General features: G+C 48.5%; 4 protein-coding genes and 1 pseudogene across 5 annotated transcripts; 2 read left to right on the top strand and 3 right to left on the bottom strand.

Annotated features, from left to right (window-relative positions):
* Nucleotides 1-406: 406 nt before the first annotated feature.
* On the bottom strand, nucleotides 407-3,335 carry LOC120675467 (mitochondrial outer membrane protein porin 4-like). The gene is made up of 6 exons (XM_039956667.1): nucleotides 3,168-3,335; nucleotides 2,955-3,022; nucleotides 1,606-1,716; nucleotides 1,393-1,482; nucleotides 1,105-1,313; nucleotides 407-943 (listed from the first exon to the last, which is right to left on the bottom strand). The coding sequence occupies exons 1-6, from the start codon at nucleotides 3,208-3,210 to the stop codon at nucleotides 637-639; spliced, it is 828 nt and encodes a 275-aa protein (XP_039812601.1). The 5' UTR covers nucleotides 3,211-3,335; the 3' UTR covers nucleotides 407-636.
* A 3,198-nt stretch (nucleotides 3,336-6,533) lies between these two features.
* Nucleotides 6,534-10,689, bottom strand: LOC120675464 (probable auxin efflux carrier component 8). Of its 2 annotated transcripts, XM_039956665.1 has the most exons (6): nucleotides 8,674-10,689; nucleotides 7,301-7,484; nucleotides 7,127-7,212; nucleotides 6,878-7,035; nucleotides 6,705-6,781; nucleotides 6,534-6,622 (listed from the first exon to the last, which is right to left on the bottom strand). In XM_039956665.1, exons 1-6 carry the CDS (start codon nucleotides 9,179-9,181, stop codon nucleotides 6,547-6,549), a joined length of 1,089 nt encoding a protein of 362 aa, XP_039812599.1. In that variant the 5' UTR covers nucleotides 9,182-10,689; the 3' UTR covers nucleotides 6,534-6,546. The 2 variants fall into 2 exon arrangements, with proteins under 2 accessions (XP_039812599.1, XP_039812598.1); XM_039956664.1 differs by having other exon boundaries at nucleotides 6,705-7,035.
* On the top strand, nucleotides 6,538-11,357 carry LOC120675469. Its single transcript, XM_039956669.1, has 4 exons — nucleotides 6,538-6,642; nucleotides 10,452-10,492; nucleotides 10,684-10,887; nucleotides 11,012-11,357. Exons 1-4 carry the CDS (start codon nucleotides 6,630-6,632, stop codon nucleotides 11,111-11,113), a joined length of 360 nt encoding a protein of 119 aa, XP_039812603.1. The 5' UTR covers nucleotides 6,538-6,629; the 3' UTR covers nucleotides 11,114-11,357.
* Nucleotides 11,358-13,397: 2,040 nt separating this feature from the next.
* On the top strand, nucleotides 13,398-15,545 carry LOC120675462 (annotated as a pseudogene).
* Nucleotides 15,546-16,264: 719 nt separating this feature from the next.
* On the bottom strand, nucleotides 16,265-17,335 carry LOC120675468. The gene is made up of 2 exons (XM_039956668.1): nucleotides 16,875-17,335; nucleotides 16,265-16,714 (listed from the first exon to the last, which is right to left on the bottom strand). Exons 1-2 carry the CDS (start codon nucleotides 17,268-17,270, stop codon nucleotides 16,493-16,495), a joined length of 618 nt encoding a protein of 205 aa, XP_039812602.1. The 5' UTR covers nucleotides 17,271-17,335; the 3' UTR covers nucleotides 16,265-16,492.
* Nucleotides 17,336-18,354: the final 1,019 nt, after the last annotated feature.

Below are 18,354 nucleotides of genomic sequence, written 5' to 3'. Positions count from 1 at the left end.
CTCTCTCCATCACTAATAATAATTTTTACGGCTTTGGTAACAAGTGCTATAGCAGATTACTCAAACGTTAGGGTTGAGGGAGGAATCCCCTACATGTGAGCAAAAGAGAGGTGTGTTTTGACAATCACCTAAAATTTTTAGTATTGGTGATGAAATTGGTAGTCTTCTTGAGCACCTCCCATTAAGGATAGATTTTTATATTGGGGAGAGGAATGGGTAATCTGCTAGAGATGCTTTTACATCGTGTATCAACTGAAGCGATTTAGTTCATAGGCATTCTTTGGTAGGGTATTGAACATAGAATTTTATGTTAAGACATTATTACAAGATGCTAGCGAGTGATGAGAACAAAAGAACGCAAAAATAAGCACAAGATGCTAGCGAGTGATCAGAACAAAAGTACCCATATGCCAATAACCTGGATCACTGGTAATTTCACCGATTCAGTTCCACCACGTCTACACCAAAGAGTGACGAATGACACTTACAGAAGGGTAAGCTTGCAGAATCGAAGATGCCACATGACACCAAAGTTGAGCCAGGAAGATGTTCAGAATTCAGAATTATTACAGTCAACCTCAGGTGGTGATACGGCAACCTAACCATCCTAGGACCAAAAAGGGATCGGCATCATCATCAGGGCGTAAGGACCAGCGACAGCCCGACCTTGGAGCTCTTCTCGAAAGCCTTAGTGTCGACCTCTGTGGTGAGGGTGAAGAATGACTTGGGCCTCCACTCGTGCTGGATGAGAGCGCTGGCCATGCCGTTGCTGTTGTAGCGCGCCTTCACAGTGGTGCTGGGGTCCAGGGCATGCTGCGTGCCGATGGTGACAGTGTTCTGCTTGCTTGAGAAGCTGCGGGTCACCTCTGCTCCAACAGCTGTGTTCTTCTCCGCGTTCACCAAGTGGTAGTAGGATGCAGTGAGGCTGTCACCTTTGTTGTTCCTGAAAAAGTGTTATTGGTTAAATCAACTGGACACCGAATACCATGAAACGAAATTGATATAACAATTACTATTGAAACAATACCCTTAACCATTCAAATTAAATTTTCCCATACAAGTCTTAAAGATGCAATACTGGACTGGCTACTAGAAACCACTTACAAGGTCACAGCAGCAATGAGATCAGCGTTGGTGAAACTCAACCCAGCATTGTACTTGGCGAAATCCCCAGTAGCAGTATCATATGCAACATCAGCACCAACAGCAATAGCTTTGTTGCCGAGCACACCAGAAAGGCTAACCAAAGGTTTTGAGTTCAAGCCAAAACTGGCGTTGATACCAGCATAATCATGCAGGTACTGGACTTCAGCCTGCAACCACAAGATAGATAATCAAGAGTCAATGAAATAGATGAGATTCAACCAATATGGAAAAGATTTAGAAGCATACCTTTCCAGCTGATTGGCTTGGGAAAGGAATGGTTACTATCTTTTTCAAGCCTGGTACACCAAATTCTTCAACTGTGACTGTAGTTAAGAGCTGAAGATAACAAACAGAAATCAATCATACGCATAGAGTAATTGGTTCAGTTTCAGATACTCAACTGGAACCTTAACATAATAAGGCTCGAATAAGACAAGAACAAATTTGGAAGAAACTTACCAGACAGTCTGAAGTTGCTTTCACATCCACTGTAACATTCTTCTGCTTCAGCTTGGTTTGGACCTCACTGAAGATAGCCTCGTTTTTCTTTGTGCTCGCAGCTGTTATTGCCTACAGACAGAAATTCCAGAGAGGTAAGGTGTATGATCAGATTTATATCATTAGTGGAAACTTGAGGTCTGTACAGTACAAGCACAACCACAGAAGTTGAAGAATTTATAGTGTTTGATGAAAAGACAAATGGTTTGGTCAACAATGAACACAATTAAGGTAACAAAAAGTCTCATATAGCAATTTCAGGCATGTCAACACAATGGCATGCTAAGATTATATGAATATTGTATATTTATTTCATTATGTGAACAACAATTGCAGACTTGCAGTCATACTTACATTATATGAACACAATAGTCAGAGTCACACTTACGTTGCATAAATATGCAAACTTTGAAACTGTGATTGAATTCTAACCAAAAAGTGAACCTATTGCAAAGAAAACTTGGAGCAACTACAGATGGCAACATCAGCATACAAATACATTAATACGCTCAAGCCTACAAGAGTAATTCCCAGTATATTTCCAACAGTCGTAGTTACTGACTAACAGTAAAGGAAGAATAAGTAAACAAACTGTAACTGCATCCATTTCAAAGCTGCAATTAACACTCGAATCCAATATCATGAATATGATTACTCTAACCCAAATATGGATTTATTACATAGCACACAGGTTAACCTGCAGCAAGTACAGATGACAACATCAAATCAGTAGATATAGCTATATAGGTCAATAGACACCTCAATTAGTTTGCAAAACAATTAAGTACTAAAGCATGACACAAAAAAGTTCAAGGATAGCACACTACTTAACTTATTCCAAAAGGACTAGCCAGCCAATCACATCTACTTGACACTGCCTCCATCACATTGATCCTCTTAACATCACTCAACAAAAAGCCTCAAATACATGAAAAAATAAGCTAAAATCTATTACTATGCACGAACTAATCAGAGATAATTCTGAATCATCCAAACCAACAGAAAACTAATTATCCACAAATCCTAGCATACTCATGGTTATGAATCTTCTTCGACTTGCAATGAATCCGAACCAGACCAAAACCCATCCAACGTGCAAACCCTAGCACGCTAATCAGCCTACAGTGCAATGCCTGCAACACAGGCACCCCCAATCTGGACGTACGGATAAGCAAAACCACACAGCATCCCACATTCCCACACCTAAAAAAAACTAAAAACCGTAGAAACAACAACCACACTAGCAATTGTAGCATGCAAAAAATTGCGCAAGAAACCGCTGAGGGCGTGAAGAAACCAGAGATACTCACGGCTCCACTCGAGGTGTAGGTGGTCAGGGTAAACTTCTGGTCTGTATGGAAGTCCTTGTTCAGGAGATCTGCAACCCAGCAAACAACAATATCAGCGAACCAGCAGTAACCCCCTCACAAAGCGCAAACCAAGATCCACCCATCCCCTGCAAAACCCCAGGCATCCCCAAAAAGGAAAACCGAAAAAAAAAGGAAACAAGAGCTCGTCCTAACCCCTGGCCTTCTTGCCGATCTCGGAGTAGAGGCCGGGACCCATGGCGACAGGGAGGAGGGGTTCGTCCCGAGGACCAGACGGTTGCGGCGGAGAGGAGGGGAGAGGAGCCCGGCGAAATGCGGTGGTGGTGTGGGGTTTGGGGGGATAGGGGAGCGAGGAGGAAGAGGCATCTCTTATTATAAAAGGCGGGGAAGGGGGGGCCTCGCTGGATGGCGCCGGTTGCGAGATGGACGGCCTGGATCTCCCCTCTACGGGCGATGTCTTTTTCTTGAAGAGAAAGAAGCGGGGACTGGAGGCGCGCGCTGTTTCGTGCTTTCTTGGAGGAAGGGTTGATCACGGCAGGCCCGGCCATGGACTTCGCGTTGATCCTTACTCTCTCCGTCCCAAAATAAATATAATTGTAGAATTAAATATGTAAATCAATGTTAGGTGCAAATTATTAAATTGTTTTTTGTCTTTTGTAAAAAAAATCTAGATATTGTCTTGTCTTTTGTAGAAAAAGTTTCCGGAGACACTTATCTTTTATGGTTATTTGGTCAAAATTGCATTTTTTGTGGGACAAATTTTAAACCATAGAATTGCATTTATTTTAGGACGGAGGGAGTATCTTGGTTTCTTTTTTGAAAAAAAATCTTGCCTCTTTTTTTTCTTGAACTACTTGGAAATTGCTCTTTTTTCATGTTTGATGATGATGATTTTTTCTGATCACGCTGCTCGCAAGGGTTTGAAAAGATCCTTGTCTTTATCTCCTTTTTCTTAAGAAAAAAATGAAGCTACAAATATAGCATTCACTAGTGAATAAAAGAAGATGGAGCCCGAGTTCAAGGCCGGTAGATGGAGTGCTCAACCAAATCCAATTGTATTTACACACATGTGCATCTCCAGCCGTCTCTCTATCCTTAATAAGAAAGAAGATATACTCTAGCAGTAACTCAAAACCTCTCCATTTTCTTAATAATTATTTTTTGAGCTGAATTCTCAATAATTATTGATTTGTTCCAATATTTCATCCCAGCTCCTCTCAAATAAAGGCCATATTTTTTTGAGCTGAATCTTGGCTCTCTATTTATTAGTTGTAATTGGATGGGTTATTGGAGAATTGTAAAAACATCTCTATCAATAATCTATGAAAATGGTATTGAGATATCTCATTGGGAGATATTTGTTGAGGAACTGGTAGAGATGCTCTTAGACCACACATCATGATTTCCACATGATGTATACAGACAAAATCAACACATATGAAGTGTAAATTAGAATGTCAGCTAAAAGATGGGTAAAATCTTTGAAACATACTAAAAGCATCTCCAAGAATTTCCAATTCTATTTCCCTATTCTTATTTTTAAAAAAAAACTCTCTCCAATAGTTTCCTATGCTAACTTACCATCTCCAAACAATTCCTAAATCTTCCTCTCCCGTGCGTAAAATGCGCACGCCGTGGCTCCTCCCTAGCGCCCCTCCCTCGCGTCGTTTTTCGTCTGGCTGTCTTCTTCCCCGCGCCGCTCCTTTTCCTTCGCGCCATGGACGAGCAGAGGTTCGGCGGCTTCGATGGGGGCCGCTGGTGCGGATCTAGGGACAGGAGGCGATGGCGCTCTTGCAGCATCAGCACTACCAGCGGCGGCGGCGGCTGGAGGTCGAGGAGGAGGTGCGGCGCCAGATGTTCATCGGGGTGGCGGCGTTCCCGACGGCGGCGCTGGTGCTGGGCCACGCCCAACAGGCGGGCTTGGGGACAGTGACGCGGGCCTGTCGGAGCCGGAACAGGTGCAGGCGTGGCAGCACGGGGGGTCCGGCAGCAAACGGAGCTGCGCCGCTGAGGTGCATAACCTCTCCGAGAAGGTGCTGCAGCTTGCCGTTTCTCGAGGTCTTCAACTTTTCGTCTCGCATTGTGCTCTTCTGAGTTCTCCGTGCTGAGTGCTGAAGATCCTTGCTTGATTTGGTTTACTTTTGGGCGCAGAGGAGGAGCAAGATCAACAAGAAGATGAAGGCGCTGCAGAGCCTGATACCGAACTCCAACAAGGTTGGAAAACGAGAAGAGCTGTCCCTCTTTCTCTTTCGCCATGAATTGAAGGTTCTTGAGTTGCGTTCGTGCTGGATATGAACTGAAATGTGTTTGTGCCGTGGTGTTTTTTTTTTTTTGGTGTGCAGACAATGCTTGACGAGGCCATTGAGTATCTGAAGCAGCTGCAGCTCCAAGTGCAGGCGAGCAAAATGTCTGCATGATGCGAACGCACATGTCCACCTCCGATTCAAACTAGTAGGATTAACATAGAATGGATATATCATATACCAGAGTATCTGGGTACTTGGGTAGTGTGATTCTGATGCTAGTCGGCTGCAAGGGAGGTGGCGGCGGCCTGCTGCAGGCGGCGGCGGACGGAAAACGGAGGGGCGACGGAGAGGAATCGCGGAAGAATTAAGCTGGTGGGGTTATGACTTTTCATCTTGGGGAGTAAAGATAGGAAACTTTTGGAGATGAACTTCTTTTTGCTTTCCTCTACCAATTTGAGGAGTTGGCAAACAATATGATTTGGGAAGAAAATAGTTGAGGTTGTATATAGAGATAGAAAAGTGTTTGTGTGTGTGGGCGGTGGGGGGGTTGGCCTGCTTTGCAATCAAACATTTTCGTTGCGTGACAGTGTACGTGAACTCAAATTCTGGCCTGCTAAAAAATAGTGGAAGTCTGCACATACAGTGAGCCCGGATAACATGGGCCTTGAAACTTCCTGGGCCAAGATGTGCGCATTCTACAAACCTGAAAAAATCTAAGTCTTGAGAAAACCTAGCGTTTTTCTTTCAGGTTTGCCTGGATAACGGCAAATTCGTTCGTTGCCGAGGCCTAAGTGCAGTAATGCTTCAGCTCTGAACAATTTTCCGTTCAGAGTACAAAATGCAGGTAACATGAACACGGGGAACACACGGTGGGCTTCATGCACCTGACCCTCATTCCTCCTGATCAGTGGCTACTTGTCAATCATGCCCAGCTGAACCAGATCTCTGGTGTTCCTCACATTATCAGGAGGCCTGCAAGATATTCGGCAGAATGCTGCACAAGATTCTTGGTGCAAAGGTTCAGGCAGAAGTGGTTTAAAGACCAGGCGCACCATGCTCTCGACAGGATGCTTGTGAGGAACAAGGTAGGCCAGGTACAATTTTCTGCGCGTCTCTTTTGTTTTTGCATTTAGTACTAAAAATGCTCTGCATGGTATACAAACTGGTTATCATTAGTTTGGGTCGTCATTATCCAAGATTGCAGATATTTACAGCCTTGGGAAACCTATATCATAAGCACAAGCTAATGTGTCATTCACATTGCAATTTTTACTACTGTTTCGTAAAATGAATAGCTTCGAATTTATCTTCTTGCAAATAGGGGATGGTTAGAGTCTGGGATGGTCGATGACGAAGTAGTAACCCAGGGCCACAGGAACCGCAACCATCATGCCGACAATTATTCTGCGAGATGAGAGACCTCAGTGAGTTCTCTTACCACACATATTCTTCTTATTAACTCTGCCTTGGATTAAGATGTACTCACGCAGTGCTCAGAATATCAGCGTGCACGTTATACTCCTTCGCAAACACAAATGGCACTATTCCTTGAGGTAGAGCTGCCTGTGCAGAACTTGAGAGGTGAAGCATCACATTTGTCGTTGAAGCCCACACAGTTGTGTTAGAATGGACGATACAAATGAAAGGACTAGAATCTACCTGTATGATAGCCACCTTCAGCAAAGTCCCACGCATTCCTATTGCATAGGAAGAGATCACCATCAGGGCTGGTCCTAGGAAGAATCTGATGCCTAGCGATACTAGCATCTTTTTGGTTCCACAGGCTATTATTTTAGTTTGTAGGGCGGTGAAAAGGCCTGCAATAGAAATAGTCAGAAGCATAGTTACATAAGTTTATCCTAAATTTATTTATATATACTTCTTGTAGTTTGTTGTTATAATGCACACCTAGACTGAACATTGCCATCCCTAGCCCTCCATCTGAAAGTATTCTTATGGAATTGCTAACGATCAATGGCAATTGTATTCTCCACCTGCAGGATATGATATGCAGTAGCACGAGATGACTTTATGGCTTCCAAATTAAGAGAGTAAACTCAGTTCATGAACTCGTGTTCGTACCTGAAGCTGATCAGTGCCCAGATTAGACCTATTAGGCTTGCATACATATTTGGATTCATAACTAGCTTCCTACCGACCACCAACAAAAAGCGAAAAGCACTATAACATCTTGCTGATACTCCTTTTGCTTGGCCCTCTTCATGTCTTTCCCGCATAGGTGCTGGAGTACCTGATTCTTCTTCATCTTTGAAACATGACATGGGATAAAAACTGTTCAACTAGTTATGTCATTAACTTAAAACCGCAGAAAATAATTTGAAGTACTTGCTTTAGAGTGCACACGAAAAAAAGTCCAATATATACATTTGTTTTTCTTGTGCGTGTGTGGGTGTGTGTGTGTTTGTGTGCGTTTTGAGTTGTGTCTGTGTGCGTGTGTGAGTCTATGTAAGACTCTTCTTCTCCTTTTAATACAATGATGCACAGTTCTCCTGCGTATTCGAGAAGAAAAAAGTCTGCATATTGTTTCAGACATACACAATTGCATAACAGATGAGCATTACAATAAACAAGTCTCAAGTATACTATTCTAATAAATCTCGGAATAAATGATATTTTCATTATCAATTTTATAACTTGTATTACTTCACAATGCCCCTTCTCTATCTGAATCTGTTTTGAGAGAGTTTCTCAATCTGACATGTAAATTTTATAACCGGACCCTAGCTACAAATTAATTACAATGTTATGAAATTTTTCTATGAAGGATAGCTTCTGATTGCAGTTATGAGCCCATCCTGCCTGTTTTCTTTAAACTTCTTCGATGCAATCAAATAGTTAGCCCCTCCTTCATGTTCTCATTTTAGTAAATAATAAAATAAATGAGGACTGCTCCATGTGTTTTTACCGATCGTGGTTTGAACATAAAAACAGAACTTGTGTAACTAGAATAGTATTTCACTTTACAAATGAACATGTATTTCTAACTGGGACAGACATTGTCACATTACTAGCTACGTGCTCTTTGCTTACGGTATAATTTAATATTTGGGTGAACACAATCGCCTAACAGAACATCCATGAATTGGATCATGTGATCATCTTAGCATGGTTAGTTTCATTCAGTTGTGCTTATCATTTGGTTGGCTAAGACGCTTCATTTATTACAAATAGTAAGACCTATTTCTCACAGAAGGAACAAGTAATGATATCTATATTATCTTCAGAGCAATGTTGAGTAGAACCTGTTTAATTTTGCACAATATGGATATCAACACAAAAGAAGGGAATAACTGTAGAGATACGGGAGGGGGGATCTTTTAAAGCATATATTTTCCCAACTTGAACAAAAATACAAATAATTTATGTAATTCAAGCGGTGGACCAGAAGCAAATTCAAGTATCAATCTTCAAGAATGCAGTGGGGATGTTCTTACTTGCAGTTTCTGATGATGATGTGGTATCTATTCCTCTAGCAGCCCGAAACTCAAACAGAAACAACAGAAGTGTGTACCAAATTAGGCTCTGTAAGGCAACTATCTGACTTAGCAGCTTCACAGCTTCATCGCCATACATTCCTTTCAGCAATGGGATACCAACAATCAAGGTATTTGGCAGTGTTGATAAAGAAAAACCTGTAATCAGCCAATCAAACTTCTCCACACAACATGCTTTAGAGATAACTGCAAACCCCAGCAAGGAGATTGATTTCTGTAGGATGTCTGAGAATATGAGCTTTATGTTCATGTCATAAGGATTGTTTGTAGAGAGAATCTGGAAAGAGAGCAAAGGAATGGAGAACTTCGCCACAAACTTGTTGATCCCAGAGCACTGCTCTGGGGTAAACAGCTTCCACCATTGTATGGATAAGTAGGCCACTATCATAGCTACATACAAGGGCACTGTTTCTTCAAGAACATGGTAGATGGTTGGCCAGGAGATCATAATGGAGGGACCTGAAGAACACTCCAAATGTCCTGCCCAATCTGGGTCTGTAAGGGTTTCAAGAGCACTGTAGCTGTCTTACATAGACAGAAGCCTGGTATTGTGCAAACTTTTCCATGCATGTTTTAACTTTAGCAGAGCCTTTGAAATTGTCCAAATTGCCCATGCTGGATTAAAGCCAGTTGCGTTCCCATTCTTATTACATGGTCTGCACATTTGAACGTCATGTTTTTTCAATGCGTGTTTTAACTTTAGCAGAGCCTTTGAAATTATCCAAATGTGTGCAGGACTTTCCGTTTGAGTGAACAATGGCAACGAATTGATCATATTCATGTGGAAATATAAGAAAAGTAAAATACTTGGACCTAATATCTTTCGGCACCTTGATTCATCTTTATTCAACCAGATAAAGTCCCTTATTGTTTTGTTTATATGCTGAACTATAATAATCGTGAAAGTGCAATCCCGAATATTTGGTAATTATGTGACCTTTTGATATCTTGCCTTTATCTTGTTGACTGAATGAACCTCGACATATGGTCATGTTAACTACTCAAAGAAGAATCGGACATATAGTCTCATGAACTTTTAATCTTTCTAGTGATCTTGAGCCATATCTGTAGCAAAAGGACCTCTCTGTTCTGTTGTTTTGTCAGGGCAAAGAGATTGTTTATGTGACTTTTTTTGATAACATTATCTGTCCCATTGTCGGTCTGAACTCAGGTTTAGCTGTCACAGATGTCTCAAATGAGGTGCGAAACCAATCCGTGTTTAGTGGGCTGTGTTTCTCTTGCACAACCATTTGTTCTACCCGTGACATCTTGTTGGTTTGAGACATTTGGCAACATGCTAAGCAGTAAAATGACCAAGGCATGTGGCCCAACAGTTCAAAGCAGAATAGCATTTCTTTCCTCTCCTTTGGTTCATGATCAGAGGAATTAGACTTTGAGAAAAGAAATTGGGAGACAACTCCAGCAAATAATACAGAAGCTTTGGCATAGCTTGTCGGGCTGGTAGTTCGCTGTTCAGTGATAAATTCAGCATGGTGGTCCACACTGATTTGAATTTATGTTTTTACACATGATGATATTCTAGTTTCTGCCTGTTCCTTTCCAGACTGTATGATTTGCGCTGTTTACAGTTTACACCCAGTGACAGGCATCAATCTTTCTGCTGGTGATTATGTAAGAACCTGATTCTTACAACGATCACTGCAGCGCCAATGCATATTGAGTGACAGTAACCTACTAATTGTTGGCTCCAAATGCAGTTATGCAGCTACCGGACGATGAGAGGATGAGTCCAAGAAAGGTGATCAAACTCAACACCAGAAGGCTAAGTGTGATTAGAAATTTTACCTATGTTAATTCTTTGTACTTTGACATACCATTCGTACAGTCCTGAGTTAGATGCACTTTCAATCAGCCCAGCCATCTGTCCCTGTCTTGATAGTATCATAGTATACCCCAATACATGATCCGTATGTGTTTTTGTCCTTTCAGGCTCGACGTCATTTTCTCAAGGAAAAAAAATCGCTCCAGCTTCCAGCAACGCGCCACCATTCCTGCGAAGCCAATAACCCCAAGGCAAGAATAAAGAAGTTAATTGCGGAGGAAGCAACGGAGAGATCGGTTGGTACATGTACAGTGGCATCGGATTTGTCTTGCTTCACCATTTCTGGGAAAAAGGCTGGAATGAGTGCGCCGGTGAAACTCGCTTTGAGGCCATGGCATTTTTGCCTCGAATAGCAGCAGCGCTGTTTCTGTGTGCATCTCCTCCTTTGCCAAAGCCCTCCCGTTTACTGCCCTCTCTTTACGCTCTCTTCACCAGGTGGTTCTCTGTCAAAGAAGCTGCTGGTGGTGGTTGGCAACCCATGCAAGAATGCAGGCGCCCATCTTGCGGATTGATCATGATCTTGCAGAGTGCCCCTAGGCTGTGCTCTTTTATCTTTACCACGGCTCATGTTATCTTGTTTGGTGTTTGCATGAATCAAACTCAAGCCTTCACCTAAGATGCTTATAGGTAATAAAAGGGCCTTACAACAGATGCTTGTAAATGAAGACGACGCAGATTTGTGCAGTGTTTCATCATTTAAAAGACATTCGGAAAGATTAATGTCTGAGGACCTGTGATAAAATGCAGCACTTTTGTATAATGCAATTTGGCCTGTGAATTTCTTCTGCTGTTTAGCATGAGAGCCTGGCGTGTTTAATTAACTGTGTTTTTTGTGTATGAGAGCAACTCCAACGGCCTCTTCAAACGAGACCGATCGGTAAAAAAAAGGATAACGACGGTAAAATCGACTTCCAACAGACTCGCCATGTCCATATGCTCGCTTTCCGGCTCGACATGCTCGCGGCCGCGCTCGGCATCTATTCCGAGGCTTCGCGTTCACTATAGCCCCCCTCTCGCACGCTCACCTCCCCTTTCTCGCGAGCTCCCCCCTCCTCCGCTCCCTTCCGCCGCCGGACGAGGCCGCGCAGGACCGGCGCCAGGCGAGGCAAAGCCGGGCTGGGGGGAGGGGGCGCCGGCGCCGCCCGGGGACAGCGGAGGTGGAGGAGACACGACGGGAGGTGGATATGGAGTAGGAGGACGCCGAGCCGCGCTGGGCCGCTGAGGAGGACGCGCCGACGCCCGCCGTGCAGGGAGGTGAGCCGCCGCCCGCCCGCGCCACAGGGAGGTGGAGGAGGCACGACGGGATGTGGGAAGGGAGGTGGAGGTGGAGGACGCCGCCGCCGAGCCGCACCGGGCCGCCGGGAGGACGCGCCGATGCCCGCGCCGGAGAGGTGCGCCGCCGGCCGCGCGCGTCGCGGGGAGGTGGTGGAGGAGGAGGATGCGCGTTGTCGCGGCTGAATCGGCGGCGGCGGCGGCCGATTCGAGGCCACGCAGCTCCTCCCGGCGCAGACCTCCGGTGGGGTCGAGCTCCATGGCCGGCGAGGTCGAGCTCCGCTCCCCCTGGCCGGCGGGGTCGAGCTCCCATGGCCGGCGAGGTCGAGCTCCGATCCCCCTGGCCGGCGGGGTCGAGCTCCCATGGCCGGCGAGGTCGAGCTCCGATCCCCCTCCCCGGCGGGATCGAGCTCCCCCTCCCCGGCGGGGTCGAGCTCCGCTCCCCCTCGCCGCCGGGGTCGACCTCCCCATGGCTGGCTGGGTCGAGCTGCGCTCCCATGGCCAGCTGGGTCTAGCTCCGCTCCAATGGCCGGCCACGTACCACGGCGTCGACGACCACCCCTGTTCCCGGAGATCGATTTGCTGCTACGGGAGGTGGACGCGGAGCTCGTGGAGAGGCTGCGGGCGACGGACGACACCGGCGCCGCGCTCGAGTCGGCCGGCAGCGGGGCGCGGCGGCGCGGACCGCAGCTTTGGAGGCGCGCGGGGCGCGGCGCGGAGCTGCTCCACCTCCAGCTTGAACCCGCCGGCGTGGCCCTGGTCGCCGGAGACGCCGTCCTTGGCGCAGACGGCGGGGAAGGGGGCGGCGGACGGTGAGGCCAGGCAGCAGGAGGTGGCGATGGGAAAAGAAGAGTCTGTTGGATAGCAGAGACTTAGAGCCAAAGTTGCTAGATGGGTAGCTAAATTGTAATATAAAGAGTAGGATTTAGAGCATCTCTTGGAGATGCTCTGATGCTGTTTAGTTTAGAGATGCAGTTCAGGTGGGCTAACCAGACAGGAAAACAACTTTGTCGGGCTCATGTCAGTGGTGCTTCTGTCCTGGAGATGTGGTTGGCAGCCCTTGCAAGTTTGCAGCTAGCCAATTACCCATCCTGATTTTGATCTTGCAGGGTGACAGGGATTCAGAGAGCATCAGCTTTGGCATCGCACACCCCTCCCGCTCTTCCTTTGCTTTTCTGTCAACTTTCTTCTTTTCTCCCCCCTGAAACCTCGATGCATGTTTTCCCGGATTTTCCTTTGTTTAATAATACAAGGAAAAAAAAGGGGCACAATCTACAGGCGAGGCTAAAGCTTGCCGCAGTTCGCAATGTGAAAATGGACAGTCTAGCTAGGCCCTCCGGAGCCTTGTCCGGTAATGCACCGGATCTCACTGTTCTTCCAGCGGGTCGCACAGGGACAGTCATGCGCCTGACCTGACTAGCCCGCATCATGTGCGGCCACCTCTCTGACACAGTGAAAACCGTCGTGAGCTGTTGATGAACGTGACCTGTGCAAGTCTCTGCGTCGGACGCAGGTTTCCGGCACCAAATCACGCGGCCTACGACAGTGACACGGTTGGCGGCTTGGCGCACCGTCCAGTTCGAGATCCACAGCGCGCCGCCGCCGACACCGCACGGCCCGAACCAACCCGATGCCGCCGCCGCTGCTCCGCGACCCGGCCACGGTGCTCCCGTCCCTCGCCGCGGCGCCCCACCCGCACCTCCTCCGCGCGCTCCACGCGCACCTCCTCGTCTCGGCCCGCCTCGCCTCCCTGCCCCGCCTTCGCCGCCGCGCTCGCCTCCTCCAGCCACCACGCCTACGCGCGCCTCGTCCTCCCGCGGCGCCCCGCCACGCTCCTCGCCCACAACGCCCTCCTCCGCGCGCTCGCCCGCGGGGCGCGCCCGGGCCTCGCCTTCGCCGCCTTCCGCGACCTCCCGCTCCCGCCCAACCACTACTCCCTCAGCTTCCTCGTCCGCGCTGCCACAGCCCTGGCGGGCTCGGCCGCGGCGGAAAGGCCCGTGCCGGGCCAGGTGAACGCGAGGCTGCTCGCGGTGTCCGCGCACGGGGCCGCGGTGCGCCGGGGCCACGCGGCGGACCCGCACGTACAGAGGGGGTCGTTTCCATGTACGCCGCGCTCGGGGACGTCGCCGACGCGCGGGCCGCGTTCGCGGAGATCGCGTGCCCGGACCTGGTGTGCATCACGGCGATGGTGGGGGCGCTCGCCGCAGGCGGCGACGTGGACGCCGCACGGGTTCTGTTCGATGGAATGCCGCTGCGGGACCACGTCGCGTGGAACGCCATGATCGCGGGGTACGTGCACGTGGGCAAGTCGAGGGAGGCACTGACGCTGTTCGACGAAATGCAGAGAGCTGGTGCCGCCGTCGCTCAAGCGACGCTGGTCTCAGTGCTCACCGCGTGTGCGCAAATTGGTGCATCGGACCGTGGCAAGTGGGTGCACTGGTATATGTGCAGCCGTGGGATGCGGATGTCAGTCACGCTTGGCACTGCCTTGGTGGATATGTATTCCAAGTGTGGAGCAGTGGCGACGGCCATGGAGGTGTTTGAGAGCATGGGCGAAAGGAATGTGTGCACTTGGACAAGTGCAGTCAGTGGTCTTGCAATGAACGGCATGGGGCTGGAGTGTCTTGAGCTGTTCAAGCGCATGGAGAGTGCAGGAATCCAGCCTAACGGTGTCACCTTCGTTGCAGTGCTTCGTGGATGCTCCATGGCTGGGTTGGTAGACGAGGGGCAAGCATGCTTTGACTCCATGAAGGACAAGCACGGAGTTGATCCTTGGCTTGAACACTACGGCTGCATGGTTGATCTCTATGGTCGAGCAGGGCGACTAGATGACGCCATCAATTTCATCAATGACATGCCTGTGGAGCCGCACGAAGGTGTTTGGGGAGCACTGATCAATGCTTCTCGGATTCACAATAACGTTGAGCTGGGCAAACATGCATTGGACAAACTCTTGGCAATGGAATCTCAAAATGATGCGGCTCATGTCCTGCTGTCTAACATCTATGCGGAGTCACAGAATTGGAAGGGCGTTAGCAGGGTTCGGGGCGTCATGAAGGCCAAGGGAGTGAAGAAGGTGCCTGGTTGGAGTGCCATCGAGGTTGATGGGAAGATACACGAGTTCTTTGTTGGAGGCAGGTCACACCCAAGGCACAAGGAGATCGAGATGATGCTTGCAGAGATGGGTCGGAGGCTGAGACTGCAAGGGTATGCCGCCAACACCAAAGAGGTGCTGCTGTTTGATATTGAGGAAGAGGAGAAAGAGGGCGCCATCTCCTTGCATAGTGAGAAGCTGGCACTTGCCTTTGGGCTGATCGCGTTGCCAGAAGGCATGGAAATTAGGATTGTGAAGAACCTGAGAGTATGCAAGGACTGCCATGATTATACCAAATTGATATCTAAGGTCTTCAACAGAGAGATTATCATGAGAGACAGGAATCGTTTTCACCATTTCAAGGATGGAACGTGCTCCTGCAAGGACTACTGGTGAATTTTGAATTGTTTGGTGAAGTGTCTTCATTTCAATTTTGAAGATATATTCAGAATTATAGGTAACAAATTTGATGCTTTAGAATCCTGAAAACATGATATTCAGCTTGTAACTCTGTAAGAACAGTAGGATGTCATGTATGCACCCGAGTGTATCACCACATGAATGAATAAAGAATTTTAGCTGCCATTTTGATCAGCTGCAAAAGTATAAAGCACACAGAATTTCCAGAGCAGATTTTTAAAAATTAACCAGGATAATCACATGCAAGGAACACGGACTGAGATACAGATTTGGTCTTGTTTGTATTCACTCAGACTAATGAGCGTTAGTAACTGGACATTGCCTAGATAACTGATGATTATAACTGGACAATTTGGTCCAACATTATAACTGATGATTATAACTGGACATCTCCTTATATCTGTATCTCATATAACTGGACATCTCCTCAAACATAACTGGACAAATTTCACAGATGGAATTGTAACATTTTGATGACAATTTGAAAATAGCAAACACCCTGCATAGAAAATGTCAGTACAAAGATGGAGTTGATTTCGATTCAAACTAGAAAGTTGTGAAGCCATTTTTCAAGGCTGCAGCGCATGACATAGCATGCTTATATCCAAATACAAAAAGTAATTAATTTTGTAATTGGAAAGTCCAGGGCCGTGCGTTATGTCCATACTCCTCCCTAATATTAGGAACCTATATGGATGGATGAGTTTGCTCCAGGAAGGCAGGAACTCGAACTGATCCTAACGAATTTGGATCCTGATCAACTGAAACCCAAATCCTAAAACTCTGGTAGAAATTTGAAGTATATAAATAGACCTTTTAAAGCAACCTTATCCAGTGGAAATAGATAGTTTATTTTTCTCTTTTACTTAAAAGAAATGAATACTTTTTTGTACTCGATGACAAATAACAGCAGCACAAAACTGCACAACTTTATATCACACTATTCAAAAGGTTTCTAGAACGAATTTATCACTTCCTAGTGGAATATAAGCTGCAATTATTTCAATTCAAGTAACTTGAATTCTTGAGAGTAAAATTGAGTTTTGACAGCAACTGCCTCTGCCTTGAAGTATGCATAGAGATCCTTGTTCCAATCAGAACGCCAAAATAAAGGTAAAACTGTTTCTACCTCATGAGGCCCAGCCAAACTTCCTCATGACGTCCTTGGTTCTCTTCTGGAGCCTCATGAACACGATAACCATGCAAGCTAGCACCCATGGTGGGAAGCTCACGGTGCCCAGCTTGGCCTGAAGCCACTCGGGCATCTTGGCCTCCTTAAATAGCACTGCAGCTACCACCGTCATTGCGGCGACCCCAAGCACCATCTTCGTGATGGGCTTCAGCAAAGAATCCTAAACCATGAAAGATGCAAACGCATGAGCATGATGTTTAAGGTTTCCCCGATGCTAACTAGACGACAAGGTAAGCTACACAATTGTTAAATCAAGGAGCAAGTAAAGTGAGGGGAAATTGGTGTGCAGTGGTGTTTGGAGGAGCAAGTTCTAAGAGTACCTTGGGCTCGCCGTCGAGGAAGATGGTGGAGCCGGGGGCGTAGGTGAGGAGGGAGCGGCCGTTGCGGGGGTTGAAGCGGATGGAGACACCACGTTTGCGGGCGGCAGGGTCGAAGGCGAAGACGGACTTGAGGCCGTACTGCTCCAGGATGTCGCCCACCTCCAGCTGGTCCTGCGTCCACCCGCCCAGCGGCGACCGGAACACGGCCACCGGACGCCCGCGCCGTAACAGCTGCACCTCCACCTGCGGCGCCGAGGCGGCCGCCGCCGGCCCGGATCCGGGCTTCCCGTCCGGGCCAGGGGCCGTGGCTGCAGACTCCTCTTGGATGGCGTCGTCGCTGGCCTCCGCGGCGGCTGCCGGCGCTGGCGCCGCGGCCCTGTCAGCTTCCGACTCCATCGGTTTGGTCGATCGGGTTGAGGACTACAGGAGACTGGAAGGAATCTCGTCCTCTGGCCTCTGGTTGAGAACTGGGCTGGCTGCTTAAAAGATCAGGTTGCGCTAAGAGAAGTTCTTTACTGGGCTGGGCCTAAACTTATGAAGGCCCAATGACCAAATTATATATTCATTCCTTCATATAGTTTCTAAGGAAAATATTCAAAGGAGTTAAATACACCAGCGGCCCTCGAACTTGTCCCCAGGTGCCACTTAGGTCCACGAACTCGCAAAATCGAAATCTGGCTCCCTGAACTTGTTAAGTTGTGCCACTTAGGTCCATACCCTTTCAAAGATCATGAATATATGCAAAAAGGCCCTTGAGTTTTATCGTCTTCTATCTTCACATCCTTGAGGGATAGAAGGCCAGCCCCCATGGCGCTCGCGACCGGCGCCCTCCCTGCTCCCTCTCTGCGCGGAGGCACGACGCGGGCCGGCCGTCGGCGCTCCTCCCCCTCCCTCGCCGGCGCTCCCTCACTCATCGACGGGGCCGGTCCTCCCCCTCCCTCGCCAGCGACTGGATCGGGGCGCCGCCGACCCTCTGCCCCCTCCCTCCCTCAGCCCCCTCCCTCCCTCTCCGCCCACCCTCGCCGACGCCGGATCTGGAGTGGCGCGCGGCCGGCCCCTCCTCCTTTCCTTCCATGGCAGGCGGCCGGATCCGGAGGCGCCACGGCCGCGCCCCCTCCCTGCTCCCTCTCCGCGCGGAGGCACGACGCGGGCCGGCCGTTGGCGCTCCTCCCTCGCCGGCGCTCCCTCACTCATCGCCGGGGCCGGTCCTCCCCCTCCCTCGCCGGCGACTGGATCGGGGCGCCGCCGACCCTCTGCCCCCTCCCTCCCTCAGCCCCCTCCCTCCCTCTCCGCCCACCCTCGCCGACGCCGGATCTGGAGTGGCGCGCGGCCGGCCCCTCCTCCTTTCCTTCCATGGCAGGCGGCCGGATCCGGAGGCGCCATGGCCCGCGCGGAGGCACGACGCGGGCCGGCCGTCGGCGCTCCTCCCCCTCCCTCGCCGGCGCTCCCTCACTCATCGCCGGGGCCGGTCCTCCCCCTC

The sequence above is a fragment of the Panicum virgatum genome, chromosome 5N, assembly GCF_016808335.1.
Source record: "Panicum virgatum strain AP13 chromosome 5N, P.virgatum_v5, whole genome shotgun sequence".
In the NCBI taxonomy this organism is placed as follows: Eukaryota; Viridiplantae; Streptophyta; class Magnoliopsida; order Poales; family Poaceae; genus Panicum; species Panicum virgatum.
The sequence above is the reverse complement of the archived record's forward strand: the minus strand, read 5'-3'. Positions and strand labels throughout refer to the sequence as shown.

Bases quoted from the DNA above. Each gene is read 5' to 3' on its own strand.
- LOC120675467 (XM_039956667.1), bottom strand. From the start codon at position 3,210: ATGGGTCCCGGCCTCTACTCCGAGATCGGCAAGAAGGCCAGGG. The intron at 1,717-2,954 runs GTGAGTATCTCT...TTCTGTCTGTAG, and splicing joins CCTACACCTCGAGTGGAGCC to GCAATAACAGCTGCGAGCAC. The intron at 1,314-1,392 runs GTATGCTTCTAA...TTGTGGTTGCAG, and splicing joins CAAGCCAATCAGCTGGAAAG to GCTGAAGTCCAGTACCTGCA.
- LOC120675469 (XM_039956669.1), top strand. The intron at 10,493-10,683 runs GTGATCAAACTC...TTGTCCTTTCAG, and splicing joins AGAGGATGAGTCCAAGAAAG to GCTCGACGTCATTTTCTCAA. The intron at 10,888-11,011 runs GTGAAACTCGCT...TCTCTTCACCAG, and splicing joins AGGCTGGAATGAGTGCGCCG to GTGGTTCTCTGTCAAAGAAG.
- LOC120675464 (XM_039956664.1), bottom strand. From the start codon at position 9,181: ATGATCTCCTGGCCAACCATCTACCATGTTCTTGAAGAAACAGTGCCC. The intron at 7,036-7,126 runs GTGTGCATTATA...TTTCTATTGCAG, and splicing joins GATGGCAATGTTCAGTCTAG to GCCTTTTCACCGCCCTACAA. The intron at 6,623-6,704 runs GTGAGTACATCT...CTCATCTCGCAG, and splicing joins GCTGATATTCTGAGCACTGC to AATAATTGTCGGCATGATGG.
- LOC120675468 (XM_039956668.1), bottom strand. From the start codon at position 17,270: ATGGAGTCGGAAGCTGACAGGGCCGCGGCGCCAGCGCCGGCAGCCGCC. The intron at 16,715-16,874 runs GTACTCTTAGAA...TTCATGGTTTAG, and splicing joins TCCTCGACGGCGAGCCCAAG to GATTCTTTGCTGAAGCCCAT.